Here is a 19,952-nt window from a genome sequence, read left to right on the forward strand (position 1 = left end):
CTCTATTACTTACTAGAATAAGAAATATGAGATTTTTTTACTTCAGGTCTTTTGCTAGTAAAGCTTATACTTTCTGTCCTTCGTTTTATTAAACTCAAATGTTAGGTTCCATGTACCTAAGGTAACTAAAAATTACTTTAAAAAATTAGCCAACATATCAGAGCTCCTGTGGCTTTTTCCAGGCTTCTCAGTGCCCTCTGAAATTATTCTAGAATTTAAAATGAAGTGAACTGATTATTCCTCTGCCTCCACCCCCAAAAGGGACTTGAAAATTTTTGGTTTCCTCCATGTTGTAAAAGAATGAAGAACTTTAACAATTTTGAGTGAAATTACAGCACAGTGGTTAATGGTATAGGATAACAGCATTACCATTACTTGAATGGTAAAGTTCAAATCCCAGCTTTACCCATTAGGAACTGTGAGGTCTTGAGCAAGTTCATCTCAGTTTCACTGTATAAGATGGTAATAGTAGTGCCTAACTTGATAGTAGACTTTATTAATAGCTCACTTTCAAACTATAAGAAACTGTGTGCCGAGTGTCAGTCCCATAGTAATCTCTCAGTAAATGAAAGTCTGATCAGGAGAGGATTGTGCCCTTTCTTTTAAAATAGGATTTCTGAAGTCCCACATTTCACTACCTCTTCCTCCTCATTGGCCAAAACTTAATCATATGACTACATCCCACTGTAAGAGAAGCTGAGAGGTGGTGTGCCCAGCTGATAAATTAGTGCCCTGTGAATTTGAGCAAGGAGAGAGAATGGATATTTGAGGGATAGGTAATAACCTCTGCCACATAAAAACAGCAAAAGTGGGTGGGGGGCGTTGGGTCTTTTTTCCTTTTAGTTATGTGGAGGAGGCAGAGATTGAATCGTCAATGATGATAAATAACAAAAGAAAAGCATCTAGTTCCATTATATTTCTTCTTAGAGCCTAGTCTGTCTCGTTCTGTCTTCCAAAGACAAATGATCTTAATTAGGGAAGATACTCTGCCAAATAATATCAATAATTAAATTTTATTCAAAGTAGTAGGTTTTTTTTTCTTTACATGAAAAAAAAAGTAGAGATTTATAGTTTTTAATTACCAAGATGTCTAGAGATAAATTTGTAATATTATACTTACAGATTCTCAATACACACCAGTTTCTATTCTTTTCGTTCTAATATTTGCTAGGGACTATCATAAAATTAATAACTTTGAGATGTCAAATTAATATTCTCTGCTTATGCTATAATCTGACAGCACTATATAATTTTCATCTTTTCAGATCATTTGTAGAAATATATGAATGGTAAAAAATAAAGAGTTCATCTTTTTTTATTCAGGTATAGTTGATTTAAAATGTATTAGTTTCAAGTGTACAGCAAAGTGATTCAGTTATACATATCATATATTTTTTAGATTCTTTTCCATTATAAATTATTATAAAATATAGAATATAGTTCCCTGTACTATACAGTAGGTCCTTGTTGTTTATTTTATATATAGTAGATGTATCTGTTAATCCCAAACTCCTAATTTGTCCATCCACTCCCTTTCCCTTTTGGCAGCTACAAGTTTGTTTTCTATGTCTGTGAGTCTGTTTCTGGTTTGTAAATAAGTACATTTGTATCATTTTTTTTTTAGATTCCACATATAAGTGATATTATATGATATTTGTCTTTTTCTTTCTAACTTACTTCACTTAATATGATTATCTCTAGGTCCATCCATGTTGCTGCAAATGGCATTATTACATTCTTTTTTATGGCCAAGTAGTAGTCCATGGTGTGTGTGTGCGTGTATACATCTTCTTTAAGAATAAAGAATTAATCTTTATTGAGTAATTGCAAATGATACGAGAGACAAACTACTAACCAGAAAGAGGCTGTGTATTCATTGTACAGGCAGTAACCTTTATACACTTCTATTATTATTATTATTATTATTATTATTATTATTATTATTATTATTATTATCATCATCATCATCATTATCATTATTATATGTAATCTACTGAATATTTAGATAATTTATATTATAGTTACATAGATTAAAAAAGAAACCTACTTTTTACACAATATAGTTCTCTGAGAAGCAGTTTGAGAGTCGTAATAACACTCTCTCATAACCATACAAGAAAAGGAACAGATATAAAAGATCACTGAAATTTTCAGACCATCTTTTTGATTTTCCAACTCAGAATAGGGGAAAACACTATGGAAGCAGGAGTAGTTTGGCATTGTTATTACAGAAGAGTTATTGTTATTTTGGAAATAGAGTCTGGGTTAGTACATTAAAATTTTAAAATAGCATTATGTTGTGGTATTTATAACCTTTTCCACTAAAATAAAACTACAGAAATTTTGTATTTAGATAAAAATAAGAGTAAATTGAATCTTAGGATACCTCTATTATGAAAAATCCTGATTTTTTTCTAACAATTAAGGATATTATTTTCCACAAACATCTCTCTGGATGGTACAAAAGCATTCATTTTCCTAATGAGAATGAGTTCCAGTAATTTCATTTAAAAGACAATATGGTAAGTAAGCTTTTAGGATTTCCTGAAAATTCCTTGTAGCATATTTTTACGTTCCCCTTCTGTAATTTTCTATTTATTTTCATTTAAATGTAAACAATTGGTGAGGCCAAAATTTCACTGAAACCTAAAGAAAAAAGTGGTATTAGAGGTTAGAGATTAGGATGAGGTGGGGAGAGGTGCAGGGAAAATGCTGTATGAAAAAATAGAAAGTGTTCATGCAGACATGCCAGGAAGTAAAGCAGTGTATCTGACTATGGTGCCTTTGTAATAATATAGAAGTGTTCAGGAAGTACAAATGATCCTCAAATTATATGAGCTAATTGGTCTCTGAATAGTGACTGCGTGGTTAACTAACCCTAAGCTAAGTCTATTTTCTTAATATCCTCTGTGCTGTTTTAATTTAAAGTTTCACACTTTAAATTTCATGCTATAAAATATCAATATTGGTCACAAATACAAATAAAAAGAAAACAAACCAAAGGTATATGCTTCATCTCTTATTTGAGTTATGAAATTGGGCCTAAAATATAAAGCAGTGTCAGTATGTTGTTTTTTCTAGATGAGCCATTCTGGCTAAGACTACTTAAATAGGTGTCCAGTCATGTTTATACTGGTAAGTCTTTCTGAATCAAACATAGCTTTTCCTCCAGTTGCGCATTTGAGTGGCATTTAAAATTTGCTCATTTGTCTTAAAATATTTCTTCCATTTGATGTTTTCATCCATTTGATGTACTGAGCACTTCTGAATGCTTTTGACTGTCATTTGTTAGTACAGGAAATATTTCCACAGTGAATCACTCTTTCATTTCAGTTAATCTTCATTGCAGGGCTTCTTGGAATGAAATTCTTGTGACTAACCATATGTGTGAGAGAAGTTTAAATGACTTACTTATTTTCACCATCCATATCAGTGTCATGGCCCTTAGGTGAACATCACTAGGAAGACCTTATGTATAGTGTTAAGTTTTTCCTCTTAAGAGAGAGTTTGCCTGTAAAATGTAAAATGTCTTGTTCATTGCATTGGAAGTCTTTTCATTTTTTATTATGGTAAAGTATATATATAACAAAGTGTTTTCCATTTTTAAGTGTAACTGATAGCATAAATTACATTGACGGTGTTGTGCAGATGTCACCACTATTTCCAAAATGTTTTCATCACCCCAGATAGTAACTCTCTACCCATTAAGCAATAACTCCTCCATGGTAGCCTTTAAATTACTTTCTGTCTCAGTGAATTTACCCCAAATAGTAACTCTCTACCCATTAAGCAATAACTCCTCCATGGTAGCCTTTAAATTACTTTCTGTCTCAGTGAATTTACCTCTTCTAGATGTCATACAAGTAGAATCATACAATATTTGTCCTTTTGTGTCTGACTGACTTCTCTTAGTCACGTTTTCAAGGTCCATTCATGTTGTAGCATGTATCAGAATTTAATTTCTTTTTTGGCCAAGTAATATGCCATTGTATGGATATAGCACATTTTGTTTATCTATTCATCTATCAGACACTTGGATTGTTTCCATCTTTGGGCTGGCTGTTTTTGAGTAATGCTGCTAATGAACACTGGCACACAAGTATCTGTTCCAACCCATTTTTCATACTTCTGTTTTTATGCCTAGGAGTGACATTGCTTGCTCATATGGTAATTTTTTGTTTAGAATTCTATCATTTTTGAGAAATCACTGATCTGCTTGTAAGCCCTCTTGACTAGTGCAGGATTTATGGTATTTTCTGAACAATATTGAAGTGCAGACACAGTTCAGTCAACAGGTGACAAGAACAATGGAAGCTCACTGGAAGGGGAGAGGACCTTCATAGTGAGACAAAGATCAGAAGTTCCTTGGTCAACATTAGCTTCATTTTTCCATCATGCTCAGTAGTAGTTGGTTGAAACAGTTTCTGTGCTTCACTGATTTGTATAGATGCCTTAAGTTATACAAACCTGGCTATTTGAGAAAAGAGGGAAAGGGGCTATTTGAGAAAGAGGGAAAGGAGCTATTTGCTTTGTGTGTGCGATTGTTTTGTTTTGCTTGTTTGTTGTTTTTGGCTTACTGTTTCATAACTGTTAACTATTACTATATATCACAGTTCTGTTTATGTTGTTTCAAATTTCCCATTTGGCTTCTGTAACTAGGAAAAATCCCCTATTGATTGTAATTGCAAGAATGATTCTAAACTCTTGCTATCTTGTTTTTAAGCTAGCTAGCTTGCTTGCTTCCTTCCTTCCTCTCTCCCTTCCTTCCTCTTCCCTCCCACTTCCTCCCTTTCCTCCCTCCCTGTCCCCCTCTCTATTCCTCCCTCCCCTTCCCTCCCTTCTCTTCCTCTCTTTTTCCTTCTCTCTTTCTTTTCCAAAATTCTGATGACTAAGTACCCGCCAAGCAGGTAACCTTGAATAAGAACATACAGGGTAAGGGGGTGGGATCTTGTTATAGCCATCTTTAGAAAATACAGGCTGCCACATGTCTCTGTGGACTTTTGGTTAATTTTAATCCTTTGCTTATATAAACACTTTTTGCAATTAACACCTTTTTAGTGGTACTTTTCATGACTTGTGTTTATATATATATATAAAATAAATTCCTAGCAAAAATACTGCTGGATCAAAGGGTACCTTTCATATGCTAAGGGATGTAAAATGGCCTCCAGAATGGCTGCACTAGCTTGTACTGTTTCCTCACTGTCATCCTAACAGAGGTTTATCAAACTTGACTTTTTGTCAGTCTCATTAGTGAAAAGTGCACTTTCCCCCGCTAGGGAATTGCTTATCTTTTCTTTATCACTTATCAAGAGCTATTTATGTTAAGCTTTTTGTTTGGACTATGATTGTATTGCATACATCTTATTATTTTAGACTTTGTGGGTTTTTTCTTTTTTCTTCTTTTTGCCTTCTGCCTGTGTGTCTGTCTATGAATATATCTGTATCTACACGTATGTATCCCTACTTCTACGTATTCTCATAGCTGTATCTATCTGAGATGTTACGGGTTGCCAGAATATGTGCATATCCATAAACAACAAATATAAAAGTCTATGCCGGAAATTTAGAGGTTTGGCATATTATGTTAGTTTTTTTTTTATGCTTTATCTTTCATAATTGCTACTCTTAATTCAAATGATCATAATTCACCCAGGAGAAATTCTTTACTGCTGTAAAATTTGTATAGCGTAAAATTCACCATTTTAACCATTTTAAATTATAGATAAAATTTTAAATGTATGTTTTTATATGCAAGGTTGGATGTTTCTATATAATACATTTTAAAAGATGTGATTAAATAAGGAAAAACATGATTGAAGCAGCAATTCCATGGGAAATAAATATGATTACTTAAATGAGTCCAGTAAGATCTAGTAAGAATCAAGAGCATAGTATTCATTTTACTCCAGAAAGTCTTAAAAATTTTACTCATTCAAACTTATTTTTAATCAGATTAATTAAACTGAATGTAAATTATATGCTAGCATAGCAAAATGTTGCTATATCATACTTCTCAGAATAAACTATATTATAAAAATATTTCTAAGCAATTTGTGCTTGAAGATCAGAGATGATTGGTAAACTAGATGCAACATATTCCCATTAACATACGTAATCACTGGGTTACACAGTTATTGGACCTTCCTTCTGTCTTCAACTGCAAATGTGGCAGTAACGAATAAAACCTTTTGTTCAGAGCTTTGTGTAGGGCTGTCACTACTATTGTGGTTTTATAAAAGTGTAATATTGCGCAGTGGCAGGTTCAAATACTCTTGAGACTTCAGATGTTTTACTATATAGAGTTTATATTGAGAATCTTAAAGGAAAATCTTAAACTCTCCAAAACACTTATATTTCACGTTGAGTTTAAGAAAACTTAGTTATGAGCAACAGTCTTATATTGTCTGACAATTACACGAAAATTCTGGAAGAGAGTGGATGGATATAGCTCAGTGGTAGAGCACATGCTTAGCATGCACAAGGTCCTGGGTTCAATGTCCAATACCTCCATTAAAAGAAAAGAAAAGAAAAAAGAAAATTCTGTTCTATGTAAGGTTTTGGTTACTTATACAAGCTCATAATTTCGGAGTTGTTCATAGTCTTTATATTTTCAATACACACCCTTTTTCCCAAGACAAGATACAGTCTTTCAGACATATTTCATGTTACATTAAGTGTAAAAGTTTTTAGTAGTTCATGTGTAAAGTTCAGTTAATAATAAAAAAAATTTAGCATTCTAATATTTTAAGAAGTGATATTGAAAGTCTGGTTTTCAACTTAAATATTGCTTGCATTATGTGCAGTTATTATCAAGATTCTGAATCTAGGTGTTTGATTTCCAGCCTAAGCTATTTATTTCAGAAGAGAGGACTGTTTTTTTGTATCTGGTGTGTGTCTTCTGGAGTCAGTCGTTCCTCATGAGCCTCAATTTTTAAAAAATACAGTTAAAGCAAAGAAGGAAAACATTCATTTTCATGTTGAAAATGCTTCTAGAGGGAACATTTCCTCATATGGTCCAACTATTAAATGCAGGTGAAGTAAACTGAAAAAGGGGAACTTGGTTTTTTCCAACTATAAAGTAACTGAAGAAATGACTCAAGGCACTTTCTTTTTTAAATCCCTATTTTTATTATTTTTTCTTATATCTCAAAGATACATTTTGATAAGCTGAATACTTTCTATAATAAAATTGATTAATTTAGCTTGTGAATGATCTGCATTAAGTGATTATTATTATTATTATTATTATTATTATTATTATTATTATTATTATTATTATTATTATTATTACTTCATAGTCAGTATAATCTAGTGAGAACAGTTTTGGCTCTAACAGAAACAGAATTCTGTTCTTGGATCTGGCTTTGTATGTAACACCAAGTACGTCATTTTTCTACCATATGTACCTCATTTACTGCAGTGTTTCTATTACATTTTAGACTTTCATATGGTAGGTAGTATCTGTAGCCTGGAAGAACAGTTAGCAAGTACACTAATTGCACTTTTGTGGTACAGTCTATTCTCCAGGCTTACTGTTTATTGATTTAATTGATGTCTTTTGCTTAATCAGAGGTTTTACCCACATGGAACTATTTGATAAGCTTGGCATAAAATGCAAGATCTGTGAAATGCAAACATTGTTCACAGTATAAGGACTTATATAATCAAGCCAGACCTCTAGTCATTTGAAAATAGGGCAACTGCATGAGAAGTAGTTTCTATTTGATCTTCTTTGCTGTGGACATTTGAAAGTACTTTCTTTATTGTGTCATCCGCATGCTAATACTGCGATAGCGCATCTCTTTTTCCCCCTTTTTGCTGCTCCTGCCTTCCCAAGCCCCCTGCCATTTTGTTTCTCCCCTTATTTACATCTTATTCTGGTTCCTTTTTTCCCACACTGAGTATCTTTCTTTTTATTTATTTCTGATTTTCTTAATTCTGACTTTCTTTTTTAGACTAATCTAAGTCAGACCATACCAAGTGTTCTGCTGAAGCAGCTGGAAATAATCTCTTAGCTTTTGCATTCTTTGGGCAGCACAGTTTGGGAAGTATGGATTGTATGCCTTTGTAGGCATGTTCTGTTCAGGATATTCCTGAGGTCTTGCAGCCAGTCCTTTTCTGTTCCTTTTGTGGCAGATGATAGTTCTTTGAGAGAAATTTTGAATTTTAGTATATGTTTTCTACAAAACCCAGAAAACTATATATTGATAATAATTTTTAAACAATTTTAAACAACTACTAAAGTAGAATCATCTATGGAAGAAGAAGGAGTAAAATTTAATATAAATTAATGGGGCTATCAAGAATGCCTATTCATTCCAGATAATTTTTAGAAAAGACGCTGAATTAGCCAGTGATCTACAGAAAAATAATTGAGTTTTACAACATGAGAACATATGGTAAAATAATTTTACTCAGTACAAAGAAGAGAATCAGAATTAATATATCTTTTTACCTTTTATTGTTTTCTGAGAATACTTACCTTAGTTTTAGATTGCATTAAGAAGTAGAACTTTTACACAGGTGTGAAATTACTATTTCTCAAGCACACACCACCAGTAGAAATTATCAAAATTTAAAGTGCCCAGAGTCACAAGTTGAAATGTTCTTGTATATTAAACAATCAGTTGGTTATTTTGTTCATTCACATTTCAGATATTATATTTCTTCTTAATTTTCTGACATGTTACAGCTTAATGTACTATCATGTGTGTATGTTCTATTTAATTATTATTATTAATCATGTAAATTTAAATGGCTTGAGCATTTGTTACTGACTTTGTTACTGCCTATCCTTAATATATTTGTAAACAACAATGCAGTGTTGAGAATCCAGGGCTAAAAAATCACTTGGGAGAAAGATGTAGTGTAAGACCATGAAATTAGTTAAACATACTACTTCAGTACCACATACATATGTTTAATGTCATATGTTTTCATGTCAGGCTGAAGTTTTTTAAGTTGCCATTTTAATGTGTATAGAGAACTTACTTAATGGGATATAAAGGAAATAGTTAAGAAAAATAAGAAATATTTTGATTTTTAACATAATTTTTTCTTTGTTCTCATTTATTCGTTTTATTGTTTCTCTATCCTATTATTCAAAAACTTCTCCTTACACATGAAATTACACGCAGACCTACTGCATACCTCATAAATCTATTCCTTTTGTTACAGTTAATCAGGCAGCCAAAGAAGACACTATGGTTTTGAAGATTGGCTCTGTTGCTATGGCTCCCCAGGCTGACAATCCCCTTGGCCGATCTGTCCTCAGGAAAGATATTTACCAGTAAGTTTATTTTCTTATGTTCAATCTTGCAGCAATTTCATACGCAAAGTACACTGATCAATAAAACTTGCTTAGTGTGGCCTGTAGAAGTACTTTTCATTCAGGGTCTTTTGATATTTAAAACCAGGTTTTTCTGATTTTCTTCAGTTGTGGGTTTTTAAATTCCTTCAGACAAATCAAGTATTTCTGTGAAGTGTTGATGAATAACAGAATGTAAGTACCAAGTCACCATAAAACTGAAGAAGCACAGTTTTGGAAAATTTTAGCAGACTTTGAATTTGATCAAATCTCTTATCACATGAGAAAATGAGGTCCTCTCTAAAACTACCACATCCAGTGCAGTCATATTGTATCAAATTGAAGTATTTTCTTAATTTAACTATAAGCCATTATTTGAAATGTAGGACTGTGGATGTCATATGGATCAAAGCTGTAAAGAAAAGCAAACTTCTAAGGAGAAATTTCACAGTAAACACTTTCTGTGAAAATGCCATGCTCTGGATTTTGTCACTGACTGTTTGCAAACCACACCAAGCATAGCTGGACAACTAAACTGGTGAACATATGTAATCAACATGATAAAACTAATATATCATTCATACTGAAGTTGGCACTGCTGCCAGACATAAAAGTACAGTTGCAAATAAAACCAAGTGGGAAAAGTCACAGAAATACAGATGAACAAGTGTCTTATTTTCCTGCTGGTCTGTTTTTCAGATGTCCTCCTCTCTCACTCTTGTAAAAAAAATAAATAAATTTCTACTGTTCTCCAGTAACTGTTACTGCTAGGAAAGATTCTGAGTTTTGTAACGTATTTACCACCTAGAGGGTGATAGCTATTTTTTACTTAAAGTGGACCTAGGGATTTTGTTTTCTCATTTTTTCCCCATTATTCAAGTTGATATTTTTTTACTTTGAATTACATACCCTGCTCTCTCTTGTATTACTTTTTTTGGGTAGCTTATGGTCTTCATCCCTTAGATAAGTTTTTATTTTGCTAGCTTATGTGAAATTTAAGGGTGTCAGAACTGAAGGAAGCATTAGGAATGAACTAATCCAACTTCATTATTTTATAGAGTAGGAACCTGAGGATCCAAAAGAATAATGATGTCAAGTAATGATAGAGCCAAGATCACAGCGCATGTCTTGTGACCTGCTTGATATCTAGAGAAAGGATTACAGGGGAACCCTTTTAGAGAAACAATTTAATTTTCTAACATTTGGAAATTCTTTAAGGTATATTTATCTTTTCTTTTCCACTTTAGAAGTAAGTGATCCTCAAAGAGTTTCCTACTTTACTTTTGATGAAAGAAATATGTTTCAGATTTTTAAAAGACCCTATTGCCATCAATAAAACAAACCACGAACATACCCCCTCCCCTTCTCTACCCTTTCCCTCTCTGGCTCTTCAGTCATTTGTGAGGGTCCTTATTTACCTCCCTATTTTTGTTCAGGCCTAATTTTTCCTTCCCTTTTTGTATCTTCCATCTGTCTTTACTTTTTCCCTTTTCATATTTTTCCTTTCTTTTTTTTTTTTTTTTATTTCTGACTTTCTTTCCCTGTATCTCTTTTCCTTCCGTTTCACTACTTTGATAGTTTGACTTACTTTATAGAATATAAAATATAATGGCAAAAAGTAAATTAAGGATAAAATGTACATTATCTCTTTAGATCTGCAGTGCCTCACATCCTACCTCACACAGAATACATAAAAATTTGTAAACAAATAGTATGTTTATAGAATAAATGCCCTTACTTTCTTTTTCTCATTGGCAAAACTGAGGCGCACGGAATTTTCACGTTTTTCCAAAAACATATACTGAACTAATGACAGAGCATTTCTGAATATATTTCTTCTGAATTCCTTTTAGAGTTATTTTTAAATTCATATTTTCTGTCATTTAGTCCCTCAATTATTTAGTCAGTTAGTAATTTAGTCATTTCATTTTCCTGCTCCCTTTCCATAGGTTTATACTTCCTCTTTCTTTTAATCTGTTTGTGTTTCTTCTTTCTATCTTGGTTTTTCTGTCTTCTTCACCCTGATAAATGGCATCTATTAAAAAAAAGCAAAAACCCACAACTGATATACTTCATGGTCAAAGACCAGATGCTTTTTCCTTAAGATCCGGAGCAAGACAAGTTATGTGCTCTCACTACTTCTATTCAACGTTATACCAGAGGTTCTAGCCTGGGACGGTAGGTAAGAAAATGAAATAAAAGGCACCCAGCTTGTAAGGAATATACGTCTGTTTGCAGATGGCATGATCTTGTATGGGGAAAATCCTAGGGAATCCTCTTGAAAACCTACTGGACAAATAAACTAGTTCAACAAGGTTTCAGGATCAAAAAAAATCAATATACAGTTGACCCTTGAAGCAACAGAAGTTTGAACTGCATGGGTCCACTTGTACGTGGATTTTGTTTTTCAATAGTAAATACAGTATTACACAATCTGTGGTTGGTTGAATCCACGGATGCAGAGCCATGGATAGGGAGGGCTGTCTGTAGGAGTGTAGTGAGTTTTGTGTCTGTGGATTCTGGTATCCCAGCAGATCCTAGAACCAGTTACCCACAGATACCAAGTGGCAACTGTATAAAAGTCAAGTTCACAAGAACAGTAAGCAGTGAACTATCTAAAAGTGAAATTAAGAAAACAATTCCATTTATAACAGCATCAAAAAGAATTCAATACTTACAAATAAATTTACGAAAAGAAGTATAAAACTTATACTCTGAAAACTACAAAACGTTGTTGAAAGACATGAAAGAAGATCTAAATATATAGAATTATATCCCATGCACAAAGAGCAGAAGACTTAGTATTTTTAGATGTCGGTGCTTCTTAAAATGATCTGCAGACTCAACATAATCCACATCAAAATTCCAGCTAGCTTCTTTGTAAAAATTGATAAAATTTCTAAAGTTAATATGGAAATTATTCATAGAATTTCAGAGGACCCAGAATGGCCAGAATAATCTTGGAAAAGAAGAACAAAGTTGAGGACTCACACTTCCAGATTTTAAAACTTATGACAAAATAGCAGTAATCAATGTAGTGGAGTACTGGTGTAAGGACAGCCATATAGATCAGTGAATGGAATTGAGAGTCCAGAAATAAACCATCACTTTTACTATCAAATGGTTTTTGGTAAAGAAGCCAAGACAATTCAATGGCAAACAGTATTTTTTTTTTCAACAAGCAGCACTCAGACATCTGGATATCCACATGGAATTGGACTCTTACCTGACACTATACACAAAAATTAAGTCAAGTGGATCAGAGACCTAAATTTAAGAGAGAAAGTTCTGCAACTTTTCGAAGGAAGCATAGGAGTAAATCTTTGTGACCTTGGATTAGGTAATAGTTTCTTTAAAATGACACCAAAAGCATGGTGGACAAAAGAAAAATAGATAAAATGGACTTTATCGAAATTATAAACTTTTGTGCTGCCAAGGACTCTATTAAGAAAGTGACAATCCACAGAATAGGAGAGCATATTTACAAATCACGTATCTAATGAAAGACTTGTATACAGAATATATAAAGAACTCTTACAACTCAGTGATAGAAGGAAAACCCAGTTTAAAAATGGGCAAAGGAATTTGAATAGATTTATATCCAAAGAAAATATAAACATTGCCAATACACGCATGTAAAAATATTCAACCTAGTTAGTCACTAGGGAAATTCGAATCAAGACTACACCCATTAGAATGGTTGTAATCAAAAACGCAGCAGATGTGGAGAAATTGGAACCCTCATGCATTTCTAGTGGGAATGTAAAATGGTGCAGCAACTATGGAAAACTCTTTGGCAATTCATCATCAGGTTAGACACAGAGTTAGCAAATGATGCAGGAATTTTACTCCTAGGTTTGTACCTAAGAGAATTGAAAACATACATCCTCAAAAAAGCATGCACACCAATGTCCATAGCAGTGCTATTCATAATAGCCCAAAGTTGAAACCACCTAATGGTTCATCAGCTGATGAATGGCTAAACATATTGTGGCCTCATGCCCATAAAGTAGAATATTATTCTGCCGTAGAAAGGGGTGAAATATATGCTGTAACATGGATCAACCTTGAAAGCACATGAAGGGAAAAAGCGAAGCACAAAGAGCCACATCTTATATGATTCTTCAGTGTGAAATTTCCAGAATAGACAAATCCATAGAGACAGAAAGTAGAAGTGTTTTTAGGAGGGGAAAAAAGAATGACTGCTGATGGGTATAAGATTTTTTTTAGGGTGATAAAAATGTTCTAGAATTGGAATCTAGTAGTGAGGTACAATGAAAGATGTATAATGAGTACAATGATAGTATACAAAATAAAGCACTGAATTGTATACCTCAAATGGGTAAATATTGTGGGATGTCAATTATGTCTCAGTAAAGCTGATTCAAGAAAAAAAAATAAAAGATTGATATCACAGAAGGGTCCAGAGGCACTAAGTTCTAGAGAGAGAAGCACCCTTCCTGGATGAATGGAAACTGGGTACTCTTCATCTCTGGAATTATTTGCCTTGTCTGGCTATAAGCAGAGAGGTTTTGTTGTGGGACGGGGAAATCAAAGGACATCTATCAGTCACTTGGGCTAGGTAATGAGTGTACATCAGTGAACAAGATCAAGAAAAATCCCTACTCTTAATGGAGGAGATAATAGTTACAGTTACAAATAAATGTTCTAGTGCAGAATATAATCAGTGCTGTGGAGGCAATGCAGTGGGGAGGCAGATAGGAAATGGGGAGATGGAGCTGGACATCTCACTGAGAAAGCACAGGATCCTGAGGCACGAGTTTGCTGAGGAAGCCAATGGCAGCTGAACCAGCATGTGCGGGGGGACATAGTAGGCTGTGAGGTAAGAGACACTATGGAGGAGCCTCACGGACTAGTGTGAGGACTTTGGCTATTATTTTAAGTGAGTTATAGTTGTGGGAGACAGTAATTCACACCTGCACAATTTTGAAGTTATGCTTTTGTTGTTTACCAGATACCTACCTACAGAAAGAAATGAAGTTATTGCTAGCAGGGACTAAAGATCGACAAAGAGAAAAAAGGTGGAATGTGTATTTAGCAACAAAGCGACTCACAGTTCAAAAGAGCAAGTGGGATTTGGATAGTGATCTCTAAAGGAATTATTTGGAGGGTTATTTCTATTGTTTGAGTCAACTGAATATGTGATATGAAGTTCTTTTGATTATTAGGGAGTTGATTTCTTCATCAAATGAGAAGCCCTCAGAGGGTTTGAGCAGAGAAGCGGTATGGTTCAGTTTATATTTGAGCAGATAATTCAGGCCAACATGTGAAGAGTAGACTGTAGGCAGGGAAGGGCAAGGGTTTGTGACTGTTGCAGTAATCTTGGCAGGAGATGATGGTGGTTTGGCTCAGGGTTGTGGCTGCGGAGATAGTGAGAAGTGGTCAGATTTTGGAGATTTTTAGAGGTAGAGCCAAGAGAATTTGCAGATGGATTGCAGATGGGATTTGAAACAGAGGAGATAAGGATAATTCCTCAGTTGTATGGCGTAAGTACCCAGAAGGATGAAATTAACTGTGGGAAGGCAAACTGTGGTTGGATTTAGTTTGAGGGTTTGGCAGGTGGGGATCAGGAGTTTATTTTTGAAAATGTTGAATTGGACCAGTGCTTCTTGAGGTCAACATGCATACAGATCACCTAGGGGTCTTGTTAAAAGACAGGAGGCCTGAAATTCCACATTTCTACCAAGCTCCTGAGTGAGTGGGTATGACGCTTGTGCTGGATCATACTAATGTGCTGCTTCAGGGACCACACCTTGTATAGCAGATGGGATCAATGGTTCCCAAAAGTTTTGAACAAAGAGGATTTTTTTAAAAAATAGATTTTTAATAAAGGTTAATAATTTTAATACTAAAAGTTCAAACATTATAAAAGGTTCTATGACAAACAGCGAGTAGCCTCCTCTCCCATGCCTTCCCACCCAGTCCCTAACAAGATCACTAAGTGGAGTCTCTTTTTAACTTCAGAATTTTCACAAGCTTTCAGTTGATAGTGGTTGTTTATTTTAGAATCTTTGACTCAGAAAATGTAAAATATAAAACTTCCATTAAGTTACTAATACCTCATATGAATTCATACCTTATTATTCTAAAAACCATCTGACCCACTAGAAAACAACAGAACATGTATAACATGTTATTTATTCAGTCTTCATGCCCAGCTGTTTATGGTCATGAGCTCCTTTCTTCACTCTCTACCTTCTTCACCTGCCTCCTCCTCGCCTGTTGATTTAGACAAGACCATCTCCCAGTTTCCTTTCAATTCAGCCTGAGATTTTCCTATTCTGTGGTGTGTTCAGCCATTTCCCTGACTTATAATGAAGTTCTGAAGCTCACTCTGGCCTAATAGTAAGATCTTTGCTTTATCTTACCCAACGTCTTTTCCCGAGAGATGATTCAAGCTCTTATCTCAACAGAGAAACAATTAAGAATGAAAGGTTATAAGGGCAGACTTTTTAAAAAGTTACGTATGCCAATGGTGTTACTTCATAGACTGATTTAAGGAAATTAAAATAAAATAGGGATTATAAAGTATTTTAATTAAAATGTTTAAATGTGTTCGTAACTTAAGCATATTAAGAATTTGATAAATTTGGTTACTATTTTCTTATAGAAATAGTTTATATATTTTTAGAAACTTTATGTTCTACAAATGCTGGTACATCATCTACAGCTCATGAACTGTAGTGTTTATGGTTGTTTCTGTTAAAAAATGGAAATAGGTCTCAGTCATGATCTTAAGCCGTTTTATAGTATAATTGCTATAAAGAAAATTATATTGGATTTATATTATTTCTCTTCCTAAGACTTTTCTAAAAAATTCATTGACTGTGATCCTGAATACTATTTCAAAATAGTTTGACTTGGTTTTCATCGTTTTAAATAATTTTTCAAGAATAGCTTTCCATATGAGAAAAGGAATAAATAGCCCTATATATCAATCATTAGAACAGTAGGGATCTTTGAGACATTTATGCCATTCCGTTACATGTGTGCATGCATTAATTTATTCATTTAATTCATTTATTACACATACACCAATTAATTATTTCAGTTATTCAATAGATATTTATTGACTGCCTACAATATATTTGACACCAATGATAGATATGTATTTTTGACTAGAACTTATGGTACACCCCCTTCATGGAACTCAAAACCTCAGCCACATCATTTGAGTCAGTGAAATTACGTAGTGAAACTGTGATAGGTTTGATATCATTAATAATTCATGCTTTGTCTACAGTACCACCCACATTGCCTGGATTGATGAAATAAGCAAAATCAGAAGTTATAAATTTGCACCCCACACCTTTTTTCATGGTCCCATTTTTGCTATAAGTGTTCTTACAATGATTCTGTCCTGCATCTTAAAATTATTACATAGGGAAAGAATGATTCCAGAAGTTCCATCCAGTTTTGCAGTTTTCACAGGAAGGAATAGAGAAAAGTGTTCTTCAATTCTGTTCAAATTTTTTTCTTTTTAAAAGTAGCCAAAGGAATAGAAACATGAACGTTAATTATTCATTAGACTGTGTAAGTAAAATACATCACTTTTTTAGTGCCTTTTAAGTTATCTGTTTTTCTTTTTTATTCCAAATTTTTAAAAAATATTGTTTAAAATTTAGTTTATCACTACTGAGTCATCTTATCAAATTAAAATATAAGTTAAAATAAAAAGTTAAATAATTTAGAAACTGGTAGAATGACACCTTTTTGTATCAAATCTACCTTTAATCTATTAATAAGCCTATAATAGGAAGATTTTTTAAAATAAAATTAAAACAAACATAAATAATACCAAAGTGTGTGCATAGAAAATGGAATTCCAAGGCTTACTCTGAGTGCTGACCATTTCCTTACTCTGTGGCCCCTGTTAATAATTTTGTTGACATTCTTTTAGACCATGTGTGTGTGTGTTTGTGTGTGTGGTGTGTGTGGTTGTGATGTTGCTGTCTGTTTTAAATAATGGGATTGTACTCTACATGGTGTTCTGCAGCTAGCATTTGTGTTACTGCAATAATATGTATATATCCATGTATATGTATAGACAGAGGGCATCCTTCAGTGTCATTATATACAGAAACACTTGTCTGTTTTTAAACTAGCTGTTTTAGATGGTCAAAAGTGTCTTTAAGGTCTGCTTTTCTGCCTCTAGCCAACAAAGTATTCTCCATTACTAAAAAGCTCCATGAAAACTTTTGAAGAACGTATTGTGACCACGATTTACCAGTTTTCAAAACATTATTATACCTGAGAAAATATAAAAGGAAAACTAAGTTGTTTCCTTCAGTGAAATAGCTATTAGGATGATCCTTGAGAACAAATAGGTCAGTACCAGTAGGAAACTGAAATTGCTGTAGCTCAAGTGTTCTGTTACCACTTAAACTGCAAAGGCCAAGTGATTCACAGTTCAGCACTACTATGTGAATTAAAGTATTGTAGGCGGTTTTGGCTTTAGTGTACCACTTTGAAACATTATTTGATGATAGCAGCTCTGTTTAATATCTGTCATAGTGCTCAGTTTTTAACATGACAAAATCCCTGTCTTTTAATGCATCTTCTTCTGTGAACTGACCTCAACCTAGACTTCAAATCTTCCCACTAATTACTTTCTTACGTAAGACACTTATTCAAGTTAAATATTTTATTTACCCCAGTAATGCTTATAGTTCTTTTCTATGGCCCTTGTTTATGCATGCATTTTCAACTTACTTGAAATACAGCTTTCTTCCAGCTCAGTTTTTCAAAGTTTTTGTTATAAAAACTTTATATTGATGAGGTTATGGATTCTTTAAAAATCTTTTTCTTTGGTACTCAACATTGTTAATTTAGAAAACATTTTAAGACTCACATCTGTCTTTTAATGTCTCACTTAAATCCTTCTCTCTTTTTGAAACGTTTCATAATCAGTTTACTTAGAAGTAATGTCCCCTTTCTTTGGCCTTCTGCACCCGTGTCTAACGAGCCCTTCTGCAATGTAATATGTTAGTATCAGCAGCAGTAGGTGTGGTAGCAGCAGCAATGGCTAACATCTATTGCATGTTTTGTGTCAAAAGATTCTACTTGATGCTTCAGTGCAACGCTTCCGAAACACAATAACCTTAAGAGTCAGGTATTACAGTTATCTGTATTTTAGAGATGAAAAAAACTGAGTCTACAGACATTAAATAATTTCTCCTAGGTCACACGTAAAATAAGTAGGAGAACCAGTTCCCACTGCCCATGCTCTTTACCACTACATCTTACTGCCTGAAACTGAGTTTCTTTTAAGACAGACTGGCTTTAATTTAACTAACTCAGTTAACCAAGGTATGACATTAAGTTTGAAAGTTAATTTTTTTGAAGTTTCACATTCATATTCCATTAAATTTTATTGCTGTTTAGATGTCAGGTTTTTTTTAAAATAGCATTCTTGTTAACAGTGAATAAATTGAAAAAACTCTTAGGTACCAGTTTTTGTGTATTTTCTATGCATTTTCCTTAGGTTTTGGAAAATACTCCAAGCTGGGGCGGACTTAATATGATAGATATTAAAGCCGTAATTTATGGTGAAAACTCATAATTCTAGTGTTTGAGGTCTTTGGTCCTTGAGGGCATTTGAACCTGTCTATTTGAAAAGAACTTTTATCAGGTTGTGCTGAATACTACTTTTGGATCCACAGAAAATGGCTCCCCATTGGCATCCCTAGCTCATGATTTTGATCTTGATCCAGTTTTTTCTCACACTTATTGTAAACTCTAAAGTGAGTCATGACCAGATATGAATATTTACATAGATTTGTTGATAAACTCAATATATGTTCTCTAATCCTGTGCAATTGAGAAATATTGTGTTTAAGCTACATACCTGAAAACAAGGCTTATAGAATTAGGTATGTAAGTTTGGAAGCCATTTAAGATTACATGTTGACTCCCTGTATCATTACTGTCACGTTATCTAAAATTCATTGTCTTGTAAATACTTACCCTAAAAGACTTAAATAATAAACTAGTGATTGTAACAGTAAAATTTAGTTTTTATTTTTTCCCAAAATATTTTATTTGTTAGAAGAATTTCAAAATGTTCAAAACAGAACTTTTTTTTCTTTTGTAATATTTTTAATTGCAAAGTTTCTTAACTTTAATCTTTTACTTGAGGGAACTATATCCTTGTAATTGGACATTTGTGAACCTCTGCATACAGCTTTTGGCTCATGCCATTAATATTTGTGGGTCTTCTGATGTCCCTTATGGGATTTTATCTGTGACTAATTTATCCCATAGCTCTTTAAAAACTTTGTCAGTTGTTGAATTTTTCAGCCATACCTTTTTTGTAGACATTTGCTAATCCTTTTTAGTGCATTCAGTACTTAATAGATTTGAATCTAGTATTGAGTTTCAGCTTTTCTCCATAGAGAATTTCAGTCTTTTAAAAATTGTCTACGAGCATTATATGAAAAATCCATGGTAATTTTGGCAAACTTTTTAAAGACATCTTTTATAAATGAGGCTTCTGACAGGTGTACCATATCTGTAGCAATTTAATTCATGAAATTCTACCTTTAAGGAAGTATAGAAGTTAGGGGAGCTGATGTATTTCCACTCTTAGAGACTTGAATTAATAGAATTCTTCCAGCATTAT

At 33.5% G+C, this 19,952-nt stretch overlaps 1 protein-coding gene across 6 annotated transcripts in view; it reads left to right on the top strand.

Moving 5' to 3' along the window:
• VPS13B (vacuolar protein sorting 13 homolog B) overlaps window positions 1–19,952 on the top strand; it is a 627,348-nt gene that overhangs the window by 326,913 nt on the left and 280,483 nt on the right. For all 6 annotated transcript variants that reach the window (XM_074352634.1, XM_074352630.1, XM_074352633.1 and 3 more), the window contains exon 30: window positions 9,181–9,292. In XM_074352634.1, coding sequence (XP_074208735.1) covers window positions 9,181–9,292 — 112 coding nt within the window. The remainder of the gene's footprint in view (window positions 1–9,180; window positions 9,293–19,952) is intronic.

This window comes from Camelus bactrianus, chromosome 25 (assembly GCF_048773025.1).
Source record: "Camelus bactrianus isolate YW-2024 breed Bactrian camel chromosome 25, ASM4877302v1, whole genome shotgun sequence".
Classification (NCBI taxonomy): Eukaryota; Metazoa; Chordata; class Mammalia; order Artiodactyla; family Camelidae; genus Camelus; species Camelus bactrianus.